This window comes from Danio rerio, chromosome 2, assembly GCF_052040795.2.
Source record: "Danio rerio strain M-AB ecotype USA chromosome 2, GRCz13ab, whole genome shotgun sequence".
NCBI classification, from domain to species: Eukaryota; Metazoa; Chordata; class Actinopteri; order Cypriniformes; family Danionidae; genus Danio; species Danio rerio.
Genome location: NC_141022.1, coordinates 46,424,082 through 46,442,996, shown reverse-complemented (window position 1 = coordinate 46,442,996; position 18,915 = coordinate 46,424,082). Strand labels below are relative to the sequence as shown.

Below are 18,915 nucleotides of genomic sequence, written 5' to 3'. Positions count from 1 at the left end.
GGCTTTATCACTCTGACTTCTCTCCACCAATCAGCTAGTGTGTGGTGTGTTGTCTGGCACTATATGGCTGTCATCGCGTCATCTGATGCACACTGATGATGAATGAGGAGATTCACCCAATGTGTAAAGCGCTTTTAGTGTCCCGAAAAGCACTGTATAAATGTAAGGAATTATTATGTGCTTTATCTGGATCTATTTAGCTCTTTGTTTCAAATTTCAGGCTTTTACAATGTTTTTCTTAAAAAAATGTCAGGCCAGACTTTCTAAAACCAACCTCAAACTCCATCTTGACTCTTAACAAACTCTTTTATCTAGTCAGCATGAAAATGGTTCACCACTCCTAATATGTTTGAGTGTGGTTTGGGAATTTACTTTAAATCAGAATTGCGCCATAAGTGGAATGAACATTCTAGCTCTATAGAAACCCAGAGAACACAAAGAATCATTTACAACCCCCACTTTCTATCAGTTCCTGTCCACACACAAAGGTCAGTTGTTTGAGTAGGTAAATTACAAGAGGTCATGACCTTTACCCTGGATGAAAGACAGGCATAGGATGTGTGTGTGTGTGTAAGAGCCTACATCATCTCCACTTGTGTGACCTGATACAAACGTAAAGATTGTGTACCTCCTTCAGCTCTGTTACTATGACAGCCTTTTTGCCCTTTGACCATGTCCTAAATAGGCCTTTGTTCATTTTTGGGATTGTTTTCTCGTCTCCTGCACACTCCTGCATTAGAAGACATTGTGAAGTAGAGTTTGGATGTGTGGATGTCTGACCACTGAAAATCTTGATTCATTCACACTGTGCAAGACTCATTGTATGAAAACTGGATTGTACGACTGATTCTTTTAAAGATGAGGATGCTGTATCTTATTTTCCTCTTCGTACTACAGAAAGGTGAGATTATACAAGCATTCTTCTGCCAGGTGAGAGTGGATTCATTACCTTGAAGCTGAAATTTACATGAAAAACACCTTTTAAAATACTCTTTAGTTTCATCAGTGTGCTAGAACGATTTCTGAAAGATCAAAGTATGTTCACACTTTTTTAAATGGGGAATATGCAGAGCTAATGTTTGTCAGCCAATGACAAACTTCCAGTGAAAGCTTAATCTGACTATTTTAAATTTCATAAAGTTCTTTTTAGAGCATCAATGTTGTAATGTCATTAAAATACATTTAGTTAAATAGAGTTAAGCATTCATTTAGTTGTTCAAGCTTAAAACAAAATGAAAGACGTTATCTCCGTCAGTACCAGCAGGTGAGCGCAGAAACTCCATTGAATATACAGGGGTAAAATAAATTATCATACTTTAAAGCCATGGTGGGGGCAAATGGAATTTAATGCAGTGCTTCTTGTCTGGTCTGAGACCCAATTCGTATTGTATATCTTTCAGGCAGTGAAAATAACTGATTTTAAAAGAAATCAGACCTTAAACGTGACGATTTTATAATGGAAGGACAGTTCACTGGAAGCCATAGGGCTGGCTGGCTGAAAATGAAAAGTCTGTGTGCATATACCCCATGGCAGTAACAGTGTACTTTAGTAGAAAATGCAACAATTTAACATTTTTAAAACTGGGCATGTTATTTTTTTTTTAGCAGCTCATCAACCAATAATTCAATGCATGTGTTATTGTAAGTTTTCTTAGGTTTCTTGATATGCTACTTATTTATTGATTTTTATGATGTTTTATTGATTAATTGCTCTGTGCAGTTCCCACCACTGCTGTTTTCTGCCCAGAAACAAATGCCTTCAACTCTGACGAGCTAAATTTGCTATTATCTTTAAAACAATCTGCCAGAATTGTGACTATATCTCAAAATTGGCAGTTTATAGTTTTGATAGCTAATTAACCATTAATTCAATGCATGTGTTATACAGTAAATTTTATAGTAAATTATTTAAATTTTATTCCAAGAGGTTATTTACTTATCTATATTTTTGTTGCTTGACTCAAATATTTAGGTTGATTAGTAGTGAAATAATTTTTATATATTATTTGTATATAATTTACTAAATCAATAAAGAAAACAAATATATGTAGCAATAGCAAATCTTTAAACGTTGAAAGCTTGGTTTAAACTGCACCATTAAAAGAATAATGATTAAACTTTACAACATTCTTTTGTAATTTATGCATTTGTAAAAAATAATAATAATAAATAAATAGTATAGTAGCCTAATACTAAAAACATTACAGCAGTGTTTAGTAAAATATAGTAAAACATTTATAGTAATATTTAAACTTTTACAGTAAAATTTAGAACTAATGTTTAACCAGTGCAGGTTACTTGACATGTTATTTATTGATTTTTATGATTAATTTTATTGATTAATTTCTCCATGCAGTTCACAGCACTGCTGTTTTCTGCCCAGAAACAGATGACCTCAACTCTGACAAGCTTCTGATTGGTAAGTTCAATTAACATAACCAATTAACCACGACAATGTAAGTTAATCGTTAAATGTTTTATACAACTGATGTATAAAACCCCATTTCCCACTGACCGTGACCGTTAAAATACGTGTATATTTATGTCGTACAGGTTGTCTGGGTGTGCGGTTGACCTGGCTGTACGCGGTGTTTGAAGACCTGCGGTCAGTGCTAGAGTTTGCGGTCAGTCTGCGGTGTGAGACTGGACTTTGTCCTGCAGACATCCAGGATCACGGGCATTACTGCAGTAACGCAAACACGCGGGACCTCCAGCAGATACAGCCCGTAGACGCGCTCGACGGGTGAGATGAAGCGGATGAAATTAGACTCGGGAGGGGGTAGAAAGATTTTAAATGGATGTTTTAACTTCACAGTTGAGTCCACACACACCCGCGTGCTTTGACCACACTCATGTCTGTTAGCTGCTTCAGATTGGGTAACGGTAAATAAATTAAATAAAAACATTGCAGACCAAAACAAATAAACACTTTATGTTAATGTAGACGTATTATAAGGTGCACATAATTAGCCTTCAAATATCTTTTACCTTTTTATTTAGTGTACAAAATGCTAAATTTATGAATGACCACAAAACCAGACAAAAGTGTAATTTTTCTGTAACTGAGTAAATGTATACATCACATGAAAGGTAAACAAATTGATGTATGTTTTGTTAGGATTGGACAATATTTGCTCGAGAGGATTTAAACAATCTAAATATTGAGAAAACTGCATTTAAAAATGTCCAAATTAATCTAAATTAACATATTTATTTATAAAATAAACATGCCGGGCAGCTTGGTGGCACAGTGGGTAGCTCAGTCGCCTCCCAGCAAGAAGGTCGCTGGTTTGAACCCCGGCTGGGTCATTTGCCGTTTCTGTGTGGAGTTTGCATGTTGTCCCTGTGTTCGTGTGCGTTTCCTGTGGGTGCTCCGGTTTCCCCAACAAGGCCAAAAACATGCGGTATAGGTGAATTGGGTAAGCTTAAATTGTCTGTAGTGTATGAGTGTTTATGGAAGTTCCCTAGTGATGGGTTGCAGCCGGAAGGGCATCCGCCGTGTAAAACATGTGTTGGATAAGTTTGCGGTTCATTCCGCTGTGGTGACCACAGATTAATGAAGGGACTAAGCCGAAAAGAAAATGAATGAATGAACAATCTTTAGCCTACTTAATATTGTAATGATTTTTGGCATAAAAGAAAAACCTTTTATTTTGGCCCACAAAATTTATTTTTGTACACACACACACACACACACACACACACACACATATATATATATATATATATATATATATATATATATATATATATACATATATATATATACAGTATATATATATATATATATATATATATATATATATATATATATATATATATATATATATATATATATATATATTGATATGGATGTTGAATTTTAATGTTATTGTGTTTAGGTGTTGTTTTACTCACTTGAGATGTTCACAAGAGCTAAAGGAGAGAAACTGCAGTCGCAGGGCACCATCAAACAACAACTACACCTGCAGCTACAACTCCAGCTGCGGTAAGTATATATTTTCAAAATTTAGATACAGTTTAAAGACTTTTCTTAAGAAAGCTTGTTTCTGATTCACACAAGCATTTTGTAATAGTTTTGTATCATATTTGACTTTGTATTTCAAAATAATGGATTTTTTCCTCTGTATTCTAAGTATATACAAAAAAGAGTACATTTTAACAGTATTTCTCACAATTCTGGCTTTACTTTTTCATATTGTTTAGTTTATATCTCATTATCGCAATTCTAAGAAGGTTAAATTGTGAACTTGTCGTATGAATTTGGTATTATCTTTAAAATAATCTGTCAGAATTGATTATATCTCAAAATTGGCAGTTTATAGTTTATATCTTTTAACTTTATTTTTGTTATTCTAAGAAATTTTACATGAATCTGTCACGTTTTTCCCAGATATAAACTTACATGTGCAATATAGAGAAAAAAGTGTAAATTGTGCAACAACATTCCTTGTTTTTTTATTCTGTTTGTATAAAGAAATGTGTTTGTATGATATTTAAATGTGGTCCAAAAGAACAATCCTATAAAAGTCTATTAAAGTCGTGTGAAAGTCCTATAATTTACATTTGTCCAGATGGACATCTTATACAATAAGATAAAAAATAAAACAAGTTATTACAACTCAATCTTTTCCTTTCCTTTTTTTATTTTGTAATGGAAACAAGCTTCCATTTAGCATGTGACATTACAGACAAGAAGCTAAAATATTTGTACTATAAGTTTAGTGTAAATAAGCATACAGTATGTATACAATATTATTAGGATTTGTTTTGTGGAGAATAAAGTACGCTGAACCAACTTCTGTGTCCAATCTTTTGCAGATATGTTGGATTTCTGTGATGAAGGATTCTGTCGGTGTGATCGAATGGTTATAGACTGCATCAGCTTCAACCGTCCAATCACAAAACAGGACAGAGATAACCAGCTTATCACATCACAGACAGGTAACACTAATAAATCGGAGCATCTTTCTCTTTCACAGGTGTGCACAGTTTTAACAAACAGTGGAAATATGTGGCATATAAAGATATAACATGATAAGATAAGAAAGTGTTTATCTCTCTTATGTGTTCCTTTTAGTTTCTCCCTTTGTGACGGATCTACTTGAAAATGACACCTACATTAGTGATGTGGTCAATGTAACAGGTAAGGCTGTTTAGACCCACAATGGGTCATTCTGTGTGTTGTTTTTATAATTGCTTTAGCTTTGTTGTGTTTTTAAATGTACTTTACTGTATAAATGAATAGATCATCGGCCCACTTGCTTGTCCCAATCCATTAAAAACTATTTGTCTTTAAGTGACATCACAGATTACCTAAATATTTGTGTGGTTTGTGTCTCAGAAAGTGTGGATCTTCCCCTGTCAGACATCGACATGGAGACCATGTTCTACGGTAATTAAAAGAAATGTGTTAATATAAAGCAGCATATTAATGTACATGAATAATTACTTTGTGAACTATTTGAAACATTTATACATTTATGTATAACACTATTAATGAATCTGACATTTGTAAAATGCTAACTACTATCTACTATCAAAATAGGCCGATAGGCAAGGGATAGTCTGCCTTAAGATAAAAACGTAGTTACTGTTTACTTACCCTCAAGTGATTTCAAACCTTTATGAGTTTCTTTATTTTATGAACACTGAAGATCTTTTGAACACAGTTAAAAACCTCTAACCATTGTCTTCCATGGTAGAAAAAATAAATACTATGGATGTCAATGGTTAAAGGTTTCCAGATTTCTTTAAAATATCGTCTTTTGTGCTCAACATACAGTATTTTGAAAAAAAAAGAAAAAAAAAAGCTAAAAATCTAGAACCAATGGCTTCCATAGTATTTGTTTTCCTACTATAGAAATCAATGGTTATAGGTTTTCAGCTTTCTTGAAAATATCTTTAGTGTTCAACAAATTACAAAACTTATATAGGTTTGAAAATGTAAAGGTTTAAATTTTAATACATTTATAGGTTTTTACCTTTATTATGATATAGGAGAGTGTAGATTTCAGACAGAAAAGCATTGGCATTATATTAATAAAACAAATAACAATTCATGAAATGGAAAAGCCAAAGTCTATCTATATCTATAACATATCCACGTAAATAGCAAGAACAAGAACTAAAGTAGATATATTGTTGTTAAAAACATTAACAATAATATTATTTATTGCAATAAATTAATACAATTTAGTGTTAATTGTGGGTAATGAGCTGGCACAGACTAGTATTTATTGAGCTTCGTTAACGTCAGTTAATTAAGATAAAGTTGTTCATTGTTAGTTCTTATTAACTCACAGTTCATTAAAGGGGTGGTGCAGAGTCTATTTTTAAGGCTTAACTGTGTTTACGAAGTGTGCTTGTGCTTCATTTGTAAAAAATCAAGCAATTTTTTTCCACGTATCTTACTTTCATTTTATGCTGGTACTCAGCTAACATGAAATTGACTATCATAATTCCTGGTTCCTCTGAAGGCCCACCCTCAACAAGCTCTGATTGGTCAGCTAACAAATGAACCTCAAGCCTTCAAACTCAGGTCGCTGTGAGCACTTCTGTGCTATATGTCGGTGCACAGAACCATTAGGCTATTGGCGCAGACTGTTTAAATTTTGATTTATGGGTAAACTATTTCTATATATTAAACTATATATTTGTTTGCAGCTTATGATTTGAGGACGTTTTTTTTTGTTTATGCTTTATGAATTAATTATGGGACTGATCTCTTCTCTGACAACATTTAATTTTGAAACAATATGGTGAGTAATTGAATATACATTTACATTAAGTAATTTTGTCCAAAGCGACTTACAATTGAGGAGGCATTCAGTGATTCAACAAGAGGCAACATTCACAAGAAGTGCTAATTATACAAATGAACTATTAAGTAATCAGAGAATTAAGTGCTAGAGTAAAATTTTTTTTTTTTGAGAGAGAGAGAGGAGTGTTTCAACAGGTGGATTGTCAAGCCCACTCACCTGTGTGAAGCACATGTCTTAAATGCACAATGCTTTTTTAGAAATATGGAGGGATTGTAAGGAAGAGTCTGGTGCAAAACCTGCAAAACTGGTTAAGTTTCGGTTAAAGTGTCTGAGAGATGAAAGAGTGTGTTTTCTACAGGTGGTTTGTCAAGCCCTCTCACCAGTGTGAGGCACACTCAGAATTGCATAATGTTTTGAGGTTGTCTTGTGGTGTGGTGGTTGGTGTAATGGGGGGGGATGAACTGCTAACCTGATTTCACCAAGTAGGACATATTCCTGGATAAACATCAATGTTGATCCTAGAACAACATTCCAATCAGCTAATCAGAATTAAGGTATGAGTTTACAGTTTATGTTAAAGTTAGGCTTAACGTTAGGTTTATACACTTCTACATGAGTGATATTCAACTCCAATCATATCAAACTATTGTTCCCCTCTGATTTTGGGAATATAAATATATAATGTTATAGTTAGGTTTAGGGGTGGGTAATAGGTGATGTTCCAGGATCAACATAGTTGTTAATCTAGGATCGCATCATACTTGGCAAATTCTTGACGTGCTGGAGTGTGTTGAATGATACTAGTGTATCAGCAGTCCATGTAGGAATAAGAAGATCAATACACAATATATTACAGAATATACAGACCCAAATCCTGAATATTTTTAGCTTTAAGGATTTAAAATAGCACACAATAAAAACTCCCTTTATTGCTGTATTTGTCAGAAGTAAATGGCACGCTGAATGAGACTATGAGCAACTTCACTAATGAGCTGGTGCCGGTCAACGACTCTCTGAGCAGCAATTTCCAGAGCACAGAGTATCCAGGGATATATCAGTCAGGTAAAGCACTTCACTGAACTTATATTTAGTTTTTTCCATAGCCTAAAGCGTGATTTCACCCCCCTCTTTTATCTCAAGTTCTGGAAACTCCAGTAATCTTAAAAACTTTACTGATCTAAGCTGAACTTCATCTTCAGGTCGAGAGGAGGAGGAGAATGAAGCCGGGGAGAAAGAGCTGGGCAGAAACCCAGACAGAGAAAGCACACTTGAAAGAGAGGAAGAGCCAGTGGAATATGAGGATGGGCTCTCCAATGGTAAGAGCTTTGGTCGGAGCCTTAGATGCAATGTTTTAGTTTGTGCATTTTGAATTTTGCAAGTCACAAACAAATTCATCCCAGCTTCAACATCAAAGTGTTCTGTGCATTTCCAGCACAGTTCAAAAAACTGCTTAATCATATATGATCAAATGTTTCTAAATGACGACCAGCCTTTAAGCTCCATCGCTTGAGTTCAGCTACAACTCTTTAGATTCATTTTTGTTGCTGCTGGCTTCTGAAAGAAAGAAAAGCTATGTATATTATTAATAAAACAATTAACAATTAATGAAATGGAGGAGCCAAAGTCTATCTGTATCTATAGAATATTTAAGTAAATTGAGCAAGAACTAAAGTACACATATTATTGTTAAAAACAATACTGTAAATAAAGGCCGATTTTCAAATTCAGTATGTTTCTACACTTTGAAATTGCAATTAATAAAAAAAAAATTTTTAATGTAATAAAATGTTTGAAAAGCAAAAAGGCTGCACTAATATTCTTGCATGGGGTTAGTTAAGAAGATGTTAATATTATATTAGGTAGCACTTTAAAATAATGGTCCATTAGTTAATGTTTGTTAATGTACAGTATTTATTAGTATTAGCAATATAGTATTTATTCATCTTTGCTAACGTTAGTTCACATTAATTTATTGTTAGGGGTGACACGGTGGCTCAGTGGTTAGCACTTTCACCTCACAGCAAGATGGTCGCTGGTTTGAGTCCCGGCTGGGTCAGTTGACATTTCTGTGTGGAGTTTGCATGTTCTCCCTTTGTTGGCATGGGTTTCCTCAGGGTGCTCTGGTTTCCCCCACAGTCCAAAGACATGCGTTATAAGTTAACTGAATAATCTAAATTGGCTGTTATGAATGAGTGTTTATGGATGTTTCCCAGTACTGGGTTGCAGCTGGAAGGGCATCTACTGTGTAAAGCATATGCTGGATAAGTTGGTGGTTCATTCCGCTGTGGTGACCCCTGATGAATAAAAAGACTAAGCCAAAGGAAAATGAATGAATGAATTAATGTTCAATGTTATTAGTTCATGTTAACTCACAGTTCATTAACTACTCTTAACAAGCGCAACTTTGGATTTTCATAATGGTTTAAGAAATGTTGAACTATACAATTTAAACCACACTGAACTGAACTTAAGCTCTGAAAACTGGACTGGAGTTTCAGTGTACTAGAACATCTGTTAAGCTGCTTTGACACAATCTACATTGTAAAAGTGCTATAGAAATAAACATGAATGATTCCTTCATACTATTTATAAATAAATATTGACTTTAACGTAATTAAAACTCATTTTACTCTTTGGGATTTAACACTATATGAAAGTCCTATGTCTGTTTTATTTATCCTTTGTTTTAAATAGTTCATCCTTGTACAGCACTTTGGTAAACACTCATTGCTTTTTAAAAGCGCTTTATAAATAAGTTTGAACTATTATTAATAAAATGCTCTACTATTATTGTTTATATCTAGTTCATGATAGTAAACACATTAATTAACATTATCAATGGACCATCACTTTAAAGTGTGACTATATATTTCAGTTGAGTTCCTCTATTCATTAGGATAAACCCCTTGAGATGTACCATCTCATTTTTAAGGAGGTCCCACAATCAATCATAATCACATAATACTAACACAAGAAAACAAAAGCAAAACATAAATTACATAACATCCAAAAAGCAACGACAAACAACAAAACAAACATTAACAAAAGGAGAAGTAGTATACATACATACATATACATAGTACAAAAGATGTACAGATCAGTGAATCAAATCACCACATAAACAACAACATCCTCAGGAAAAACAAGTACAGTCCAAAGTAAAATATGACAGCAAAGTTTGCTTAAACACCTTAAGTGATGCAATGGATCAAATGTTAGCAGGTAAATTATTACAATCTATTTGATCCCTAAACATAAAAGCTGTTTTACCAATAGATTTTTTTAAAACAAGGAACAAAAAAATAAGTCTGAACAGAATGTCTAACCTCGATAATTTAAGGAAAAAAACACAAAATATTGTTGTAAATAATTAGGGTACTTAAAATGAAAACAATTAAATGTAAATTGAAGCCTGTGAATATGTCGTCTTGTGTGCAAAGATGGCCATTGCAGTAGATCATACATTATACCAGGTGTCACCAATCTCGGTCCTGGAGGGCCGGTGTCCCTGCAGGGTTTAGCTCCAACTTGCCTCAACACACCTGCCTGGGTGTTTCAAGTATACCTAGTAAGACCTTGATTAGCTTGTTCAGGTGTGTTTGATTAGGGTTGGAGCGAAAATCTGCAGGACACCGGCCCTCCAGGAACAAGTTTGGTGACCCCTGCATTATACAATGATGTGTATAAAAAGAACAACCCAGGACAAATCTGCAAAGTCTATTATATGCTGTATTAAGAGGAGCAAGATCTAATTTCGATGCAGTCTGATAAACAATATAAAAAATTGAAAATATAAATTAAATATTATTTCATTTGGAACACTACATATAAAACAATGTCTAGACAGATGTAAGGTACTAATTCCAAATTTTACTTTTCTCACAATATAATTAATATGTGATTTAAAGGTTAAATAACATGTAATATATATATATATATATATATATATATATATATATATATATATATATATATATATATATATATATATATATATATATATATATATATATATATATATATATATATATCAATCAATCATGGGAAAAGCTACTATAAGACATTAAACGGAATATTATTTTAAAATCCAGTCCGTTTTCAGAATTGCTAATGTTAACTGTGTAAATAAAGACAAATACAGCTATAATCATAATGTTGTTACATTTTGAGTTAAGTTTTGATCAACTGAAAAAAGTAAAACATTGAGTTATATTTTTAAGTGAGAAACTCTGTGAACATAAAAAAAATCTAGTTACAGAATTATTATAAACAGTTAAAGCTACTTGAAAGTTTTTACAGGGATTACAAAAAACTTTTAAAACTAACCTCAAGAAACTACAGGCCTATGAAAACCGGTGTTTTATGCATTTTTATTTGTATAACTTTTATAATTTTATGATCTTCAAGACCATCATGATACATATATTTTCTGTATGTTAGTTACTGCTGTGTTGACAACCGAAGAGCCTGCTGGAGACAATGTGGAAGCCCCTACTACCAACAATCCAGTGCAATGGAACAAACTGGACTGGACAAACAGTAAGCCTGTCATATACTAAAAACACAAACTCAAATAGCCTTAAAACATTTGACATTTCTGACTAACATATTTTGTTTTATGACAGATGAGCCGACTGTTAGCATGGCGCTAACAGAATCACAGAATGTCACAGACTTACCAGATAAGAACACACCCCACATGACCCCGCCAACAACATATGTACAAACTCACTCACAACCTGACCATCATCCATTTGACGAAGATGATTATGAGAGTGAAGAAGATAAACTTCAGTTATTCACAAGCAACACTTTAAAACCTACTACACACACTTTTGAACATACTACACTCACACAAACGCACACTACAACTAATTACACACATGGCATCACTAAACCACATGTCGACACACATGTTATAACAGAAGAAGAGAGTGAAGAATCAGGAGAGGAAGGAGAAAAGGAAGTACAATCTACACAGAGCCCTTATATGGTTTTGATGACCACACCCACTAAATTAACAACCAATCAAAGCTCGCATCACAAAACAACCTCGTCAGTGGTGACCAGTAAAAATACAGCAGCTTCTGTGCAGTTTCCCTCTATGAAAGAAAGTGAGGAGAAATACATATCAGATGAAAGTAAGCCAGAGAGCAAGGAAGATGAAGAGACAGAAAAAGAGAGGGATTTATTAGCAGACCCGCCAAACAAGAGTCTAGAAAGCAGCACAGAACAAAACTACAAATTAAGCACAACAAAACCAACAACTCCAACTCAAAAAATGGACAAGGAAGAGAGTAAGGAAGATTTACAAAGTCATGAAGAGGATGATAAATCAACCACAAGCCAAACCACCACCATCCCATATAGGGTGAGCCAGATTAGTCCGTTCAGTTGGGTCATTCCAGCACCGATCCCTAAACCTGTGGTTCATAGTGTATCACCAGCACCAACAGTGGTAAAACCAACTACGAACCACAAGAGCACAACTGTGGTTCCTCAAAAGCCCATCAGCACACGGACCACAACATCAGGACGAGCTACTGTTGAAACCATCAGTCATCCTCAGAAACCTCCCCATCCAATCACTGATCGGTCACCCTCATTGACCACTACGGAACGGCAGGAGTCTGCTGAGGAAGAGGAGGAGGAGGAGGAGGAAGAAAAAGAGCCCTCTGACAGCTCTCAGGAATCTAAGAAAATTGGTAAGAGTGATAAATCTGATACTCGTTCATGCATTTTCCTTTGGCTTAGTCCCTTATTTATTAGGGTTTGCCACTGCGGAATGCCCTTCCAGCTGCAACACATTACTGGGAAACACCCATACACTCTCACATTCACACACGTTCGTTTGCCAATTTAGTTAATCCAATTCACTTATAGCGCATGTCTTTGGACTGTGGGGGAAACACCTGGAGGAAACCCACACGAACACGGGGACAACATGCAAACTCCACACAGAAATGCCAACTGGCCCAGGCTGGGACTTAACCCAGCGACATTCTTGCTGTGATGTGACAGTGCTAATCACTGAGCCACCGTTAAATAATTTGATTTACCAGTGGTAAATTGGTATTGGGGGTTAAAGTTAAGACAATTCCATTTGCTTTGAGAGGGGAGTCCAGAGTTAATCAACCTGCCATGAAGGGCCAATATGGGCAATTCCTAATTTTGGATGGACAGTATCCTGCACACATTTTAACAAGTTAAAAGTAAAGGTCTTTATGGGACCATTTGACCACTGAGAAATTTCTCTTGCCGTAAATCTGGTTGATGAATATGGCGCGATATGCAGCATTACTGGCAAACTTTCGCTTATCAAGTTTGCTCACTGCATTTACAGCTCTGGTGTCGTGCTATTATGCATCACGTTTTAAATTTTAGGCAATTAGTTATATAAAAAAAGCCTAAATAATTTTAAGCCTTTAAATAATTTAATAATTTAAACACAGCAATTGAACAGAAATGCAGTAAAATTATTTTATTAGCCTGACAAAATAAACTTTATATTTCCATTTCAATTTAGTTTCAATATATGTTTTTACTAATAAATAAATTAAATAGTAATAGGCATATTGTCCAATCTAAATTGGTATTTATTTTAGTTAAAAGCTGATATTTTGCCAAACTGCTGATTTAACTTTCGGTTTTGGGATGAGAGCGTCAGTTTTAAAACACAGGTTGGCAAGAAAAAGACCACTCGAAACACATAATAAATTTATTTAACATTTCAACCCACAATGATGAAGGATAAAAAGTAAGGCGTAGCATTGGGAAAAAGTGAGCCACCAACCTGAGACCTGAGCAGGGTTGGGTCCAAAACTATGAGTGCCTCGGACATGGGTTGGGTTTAGTGATTGAGGGTTATTTAATTTAATTTAGACTATATGTTTATACTTGACATGACCTAAAATGTTTTAGATTAATTAAACGTCAAGCAAATTAAAGAGATACTTCACCGCAAACAGAAAAATCCTTTACTCACCCTTACTTACATTTACTTACCCATTACTTAACTTGTCACAAAACTCTTTTATTTATTTTTTTGTTAAACATAAATAATGCTGAAAACCTACAATCAGGGAGTTCAATAGTATTTTTTTCTTGCTATGGAAGTCAATGGTTACAGGTTTCTTACATTTTTTTAAATATCTTTTATGCTCAGCAGCAAAGGGAAATTCATTAAGGCTTGTAAATCTTAATTTTGCAGTAAACTACAGTATCTCTTGCATGTTCATGCAGGTCATTTCTTTTTTGTGTGCAACAGAGATGAGGTAACAAAACAACACTTTTGAATCCATGATTTATTAACCTATAAATTAAAATTTTGGGCATCACAGTGGCGAAGTGGGTGGCACGATTGCCTCACAGCAAGACGGTCACTGGTTTGAGCCTCAGCCGGGTCAGTTGGCATTTCTGTGTAGAGTTTGCATTAAACAACAGTTATGTAAAACATATGCTGGATAAGTTGACAGTTTATTCGGCTGTGGCGACCCCTTATTAATAAAGGGACTAAGACGAAAAAAAAATTATGAATGAATGAAAATGTAACTTTTATCTAGCTAGCGCCGATAGTGGTCACAGTTAAAAAGCAAATTCAGAAATAGTTTAGTCAGGCAGGCAATAATCAAATGTTATAATAAAGGATTAAACTAAACGAATAAATGGAACAATGTGAGCAGTGACTATATCAGTCAGCCTGACCACAGAAATCTTTTTATTTATTTATTTATTTTTACTGACTTCAGGCTTTGCACGCGTCAATGCATTTACATTCAGATACAAGTAGAATTTGAAAACAAAAAAAAACAACAACAGACTATCAGGTTGGCTTGCATTTGGGCCTAATTTTATTATGTCTGTCTCAGGTCAAGACTTACTTTATAAAAATTCAGGTATGCATGTGTTCATGTTCAGGTATAGGAAGTGATTTGGATTGATTTGGTTGGAAAGACCTCTAGTCAGAAGACCTCGATTAGCTTTTTTAATCTGTATATATGAATTAAGGTTGGATCTCAGCTGTGCAGGACAGTGACACTCCAGGAGCAGGTCTGGACAAATTTTGCCAAAAAGAACACTACTGGGATCAGCCAAACTTGTTCATAACCTACGCATAGAATCAAAGACAAAACATTGGTTGATGATAATTCTGATCTGAATATCTAATTGGCTGATTGATATGGTAATGCTGTACTAGGATGTTTTTCCAAGGACATGTCCTGCTTGAGTAAATTGCATTAAGCTATTCTCCAAACACGTCTAGACTCCAGAGACAACAGTCTGTGTGTTTGTGTGTGTTTTCCAGAGTCTCTTCGGGTCCGGGGACGAGCGCTGCCGTTTTTTACTTTGTCTCTGTTGGAAGCAGCTGGACTCACAGATTTGCAGCAGCAAAAAGACTCTGAGGGTGAGTTATTTAGAGAGAGAAATGAAATGCACATATGTTGACAAAAAAATGCCCTTAAAACGATAGTTCACCTAAAACTGAGAATTCTGTTAATGTTAACTTATCCTTCACTTGTCACAAACCTGTTTGAGTTTCTTTCCTCTGTTGAACACAAAGGATGATATCTTGAAGAAAGCAGGAAACCTGTAACCACTGACCTTCATAGAATGTGTTTTTTCTACTATGTAAGCCAACAGGGCTACAGGTTTTCATTTTTCTTCAAAAATGTCTTCTTTTAGAAAAAAATGAAACTCATAATGGCTTGGAACCAAGTGTGTGGGTAAATAGAGTAAATATATATATTTTTTGTTGGCTGAACTATTGCCTTAAAAGGCGGTCTGAAATCAAAATCTACAATGTTTATTTCGCTTGCGCACATTGTTGTTCTTCAGGTGAACAATTAATCTGTGCAAGTTAATCCACTAAAACTGAAATAATGTGCAAAAGAAAGCTCCGCCCCTACTCAATATTAAATACTTTTTAAATAATAAATTTAAATACTTTTAAAATACCATGACATAAATACATGACATAAAGCATAAATGATGGAGTGTCTAAAATTGCATATATAAAATGTAAGAAACAGTATGCGAGATGAGTAGTGTCTATTCATAGTATCAGAAAAACAGAGAGGTGTTTGAATGACCTCTGTAGTGCGCATCCAATGGACACTACTATCCCATGAGATAATTTATGGGAATGGGAGTCAAGCAAATGGCAAATTCCATTCATTCTACTTACATTTATACTATATACGTGGAATGTAGTTTTCTGACAGTTTCAAATTTAGCATCTACATGAGAAGTATGAGATTTTTGACAATTTTGAGTATTGAAGGATTAAATAAAAAACTTATTTACAAAACCATACCTATAATGCACTAATCTGAATTAAGTTACATGTATGAATTGTAGGTCTTTTATTTCAATGTCTCAAAAAACAAATGTGTGTGTGTTTGTAGAGTGTAGCATGTCTTTCCTCCAGTACAGCGCATCTGGACGGGTGTGGAGGGATATGTCTGCTCTAGGAGAAATGTTACACTGTCTGACCGGACGATGCCCTCATGAGTATCAACACTACGGTTGCTACTGTGGTCAGCAGGGGACAGGACAACCAGTGGACCGACTGGACCGGTCAGAACACACAAAATTTACTCACAAAACTGCTAATAGTTTAACTTAAAGTACACTTGGATTTTTTTATTTTTTTTTTACTTATAATTCATCCTAAAGGGTCGGTTTACAGTGTCAATGATGCAAAAAATAAATAAATAAATAAAATACAAAGAGTACCTCTCAAGCTCTATCAGGTTGGATGGGAAGCAACGATGTACAGCCAGTTTCAGATCTCTCCAGAGATGTTCAATAGAATTTAGTTCTGGGCTCTGGCTGGGCCACTCAAGGACATTCACTAAATTGTTGTGAAGCCACTCCATTGACATTTTGGCAGTGTGCTTTGGGTCATTGGGTCAAACGCACTCTGAAGCAGGTTTTCATTAAGGATGTCTCTGTACATTGCTGCATTCATCTCTACCTCTATCCTGACTAGTCTTCTTGTTCCTGCTGCTGAAAAACATCCCCAACAGCATGATGTTTCCACCACCATGCTTCTCTGTAGGGATGGTATTAGCCTGCTGATGAGCGGTGCCTGTTTTCTCCAAACGTAACGCCCGGCATTCACTCCAAAGAGTTCAATATTAGTCTCATCAGACCAGAGAATTTTGTTTCTTATGGTCTAAGAATCCTTCAGATCCTTTTAGAAAATTCCTGGCAGGGAGTGGCTTCTGTCTGGACACTACCATACAGGCCTGATTGGTGGATTGCTGCACAGATGGTAGTCCTTCTGTAAGGTTCTCCTCTCTTCACAGAAGAACGCTGGAGCTTAGACAGAGTGACCATCGGGTAATTGATCACCTTCCTGACTAAGGCCCTTCTTCCCCGATCACTTAGCTTAGATGTCCGGCCAGCCCTAGGAATCCCGGTGGTTTCAAACATCTTCCACTTACAGATGATGGAGGCCACTGTGTTTATTGGGATTTTCAGAGCAGCAGAAATTTTTCTGTAACCTTCCCCAGCCTTGATGCAATCCTGTCTCAGAGGTCTACAGGCAATTCCTTTGTCTTCATGCTTGGTTTGTGCTTTGACATGCACTGTCAACCCTGGGACCTTATATAAACCTTATACTGTAAATGTACCTATAAAGTACCAACGTGCACTGGTAAAATGCAAAAGTATACCTTTAAAGTACCAATGTGCATATGTACATTACAAAAGTGTTCCTTTTGAAAAGGTACCACACCAATGGCAGGTTTTGTACCTTTATTTGTATAGTGTATAATATTTAATTTTCCTGGTATTTACTATTTTATTTGATGTTTTTTTCAAAAGCATTTTAGAATATTTCCAATTTAACCTGGCTTGTGACTAGTCTAATGTGTGAATGCAGTGCTGGGTGTGTTTGTGTCCTGACTGTCCTTGGCGTTTATCTCTGTATCAGGTGTTGTTTTCTGCAGCAGTGCTGTCTGGAGCAGCTCAGTGTGTTTGGCTGCAGGACAAACAGAAAACTCAACGCTCACATCAGCTGCCACAAAGCAAAACCTCAATGTATGACACACACACACACACAAAAGAGCATTCATGCACAACACCACTTGTCTGGCATGTTGCTAATTGAGTTATTGATTCTGCAGGTTTCGGAGTGAGTGTGTGTGACCGGCTGCAGTGTGTTTGTGATCGCTCCACTGCTGAATGCATGGCGGCGTCACACTTTAACAGCTCCGCCAGCTCCTCATGCTCCGGGCCCCGCCCACTGTGTCTCCGCACGGCTCATTCGTCAGCACAGTCGACCAATCAGGAGTCCAGCGAGGAGAGCGATGAAATAAGCCAATCACAGCCTCAGATCAACACACAATCAGACACAGTTGACAGAAAACCCACACAAAGCAAACCACAACAGGACGTCAGAGAAGAAGAGGAAGACGAAGAAGGAAAGGAGAAAGAGGAAGAAGAAGAGGAGGAAAAGGAACAAGAGGAAGAAGAGGAGGAAAAGGAACAAGAGGAAGAAGAGGAGCAGTAGAAGGAGGTGTTTTTGTCATTTTGCTATTTTCAGGCAGCTCTTGATGATGTTATACACATTTAATGAAAAGTTTAGTATTCAGTGAAGATCTGCTGGTTTTTGACCTACTGAAAGACCTTTTATATTCGGCTGTTTAATTAAAGAATAAAGGCATTTATTGTTCAGATAAAATGATAGAATGTTGATAAAATATGTTGATTTCTGTAAAGAGAAATGTTGAATATATATTAGTAAATTGAACTTTTATGCTTTTACATTTTTATATTAATATTTCGGTTTTATTATCAGTAAATTTAGTACCTCAAATGAAGCCTATTACATTTGGTTGTCAAGACACTACTTTCAAATAAAAATTTTTTGTTTAGTATATTTTCACAACCAAGGGTCAGTGTACACTAACAACACTCCCCATGAATGTAAATGTGGCCAAATTAACCCAAAGGCTAGATTTCATTAGTAGCCATTTTATATAGGCCTTAAAACAACAAAATTACAGATGAAAATAAACAAATGTATATATGTGTATATATGTACACATTATATATATATATATATATATATATATATATATATATATATATATATATATATATATATATATATTTATATACAGTTGAAGTCTAAGTGCCTTAG

General features: G+C 35.2%; 1 protein-coding gene across 2 annotated transcripts; it reads left to right on the top strand.

Moving 5' to 3' along the window:
- Positions 1–734: 734 nt before the first annotated feature.
- oc90 (otoconin 90) lies at positions 735–18,660 on the top strand. Of its 2 annotated transcripts, NM_001080192.3 has the most exons (15): positions 735–901; positions 2,357–2,419; positions 2,554–2,743; positions 3,882–3,988; positions 4,822–4,944; positions 5,081–5,146; positions 5,345–5,395; positions 7,710–7,826; positions 7,964–8,080; positions 11,205–11,303; positions 11,390–12,469; positions 15,070–15,168; positions 16,169–16,340; positions 17,704–17,810; positions 17,897–18,660. In NM_001080192.3, exons 1-15 carry the CDS (start codon positions 859–861, stop codon positions 18,280–18,282), a joined length of 2,820 nt encoding a protein of 939 aa, NP_001073661.2. In that variant the 5' UTR covers positions 735–858; the 3' UTR covers positions 18,283–18,660. The 2 variants fall into 2 exon arrangements, with proteins under 2 accessions (NP_001073661.2, XP_087096004.1); XM_087239878.1 differs by lacking the exons at positions 735–901; positions 2,357–2,419; positions 2,554–2,743 and adding an exon at positions 2,895–3,090 and having other exon boundaries at positions 17,897–18,522.
- Positions 18,661–18,915: the final 255 nt, after the last annotated feature.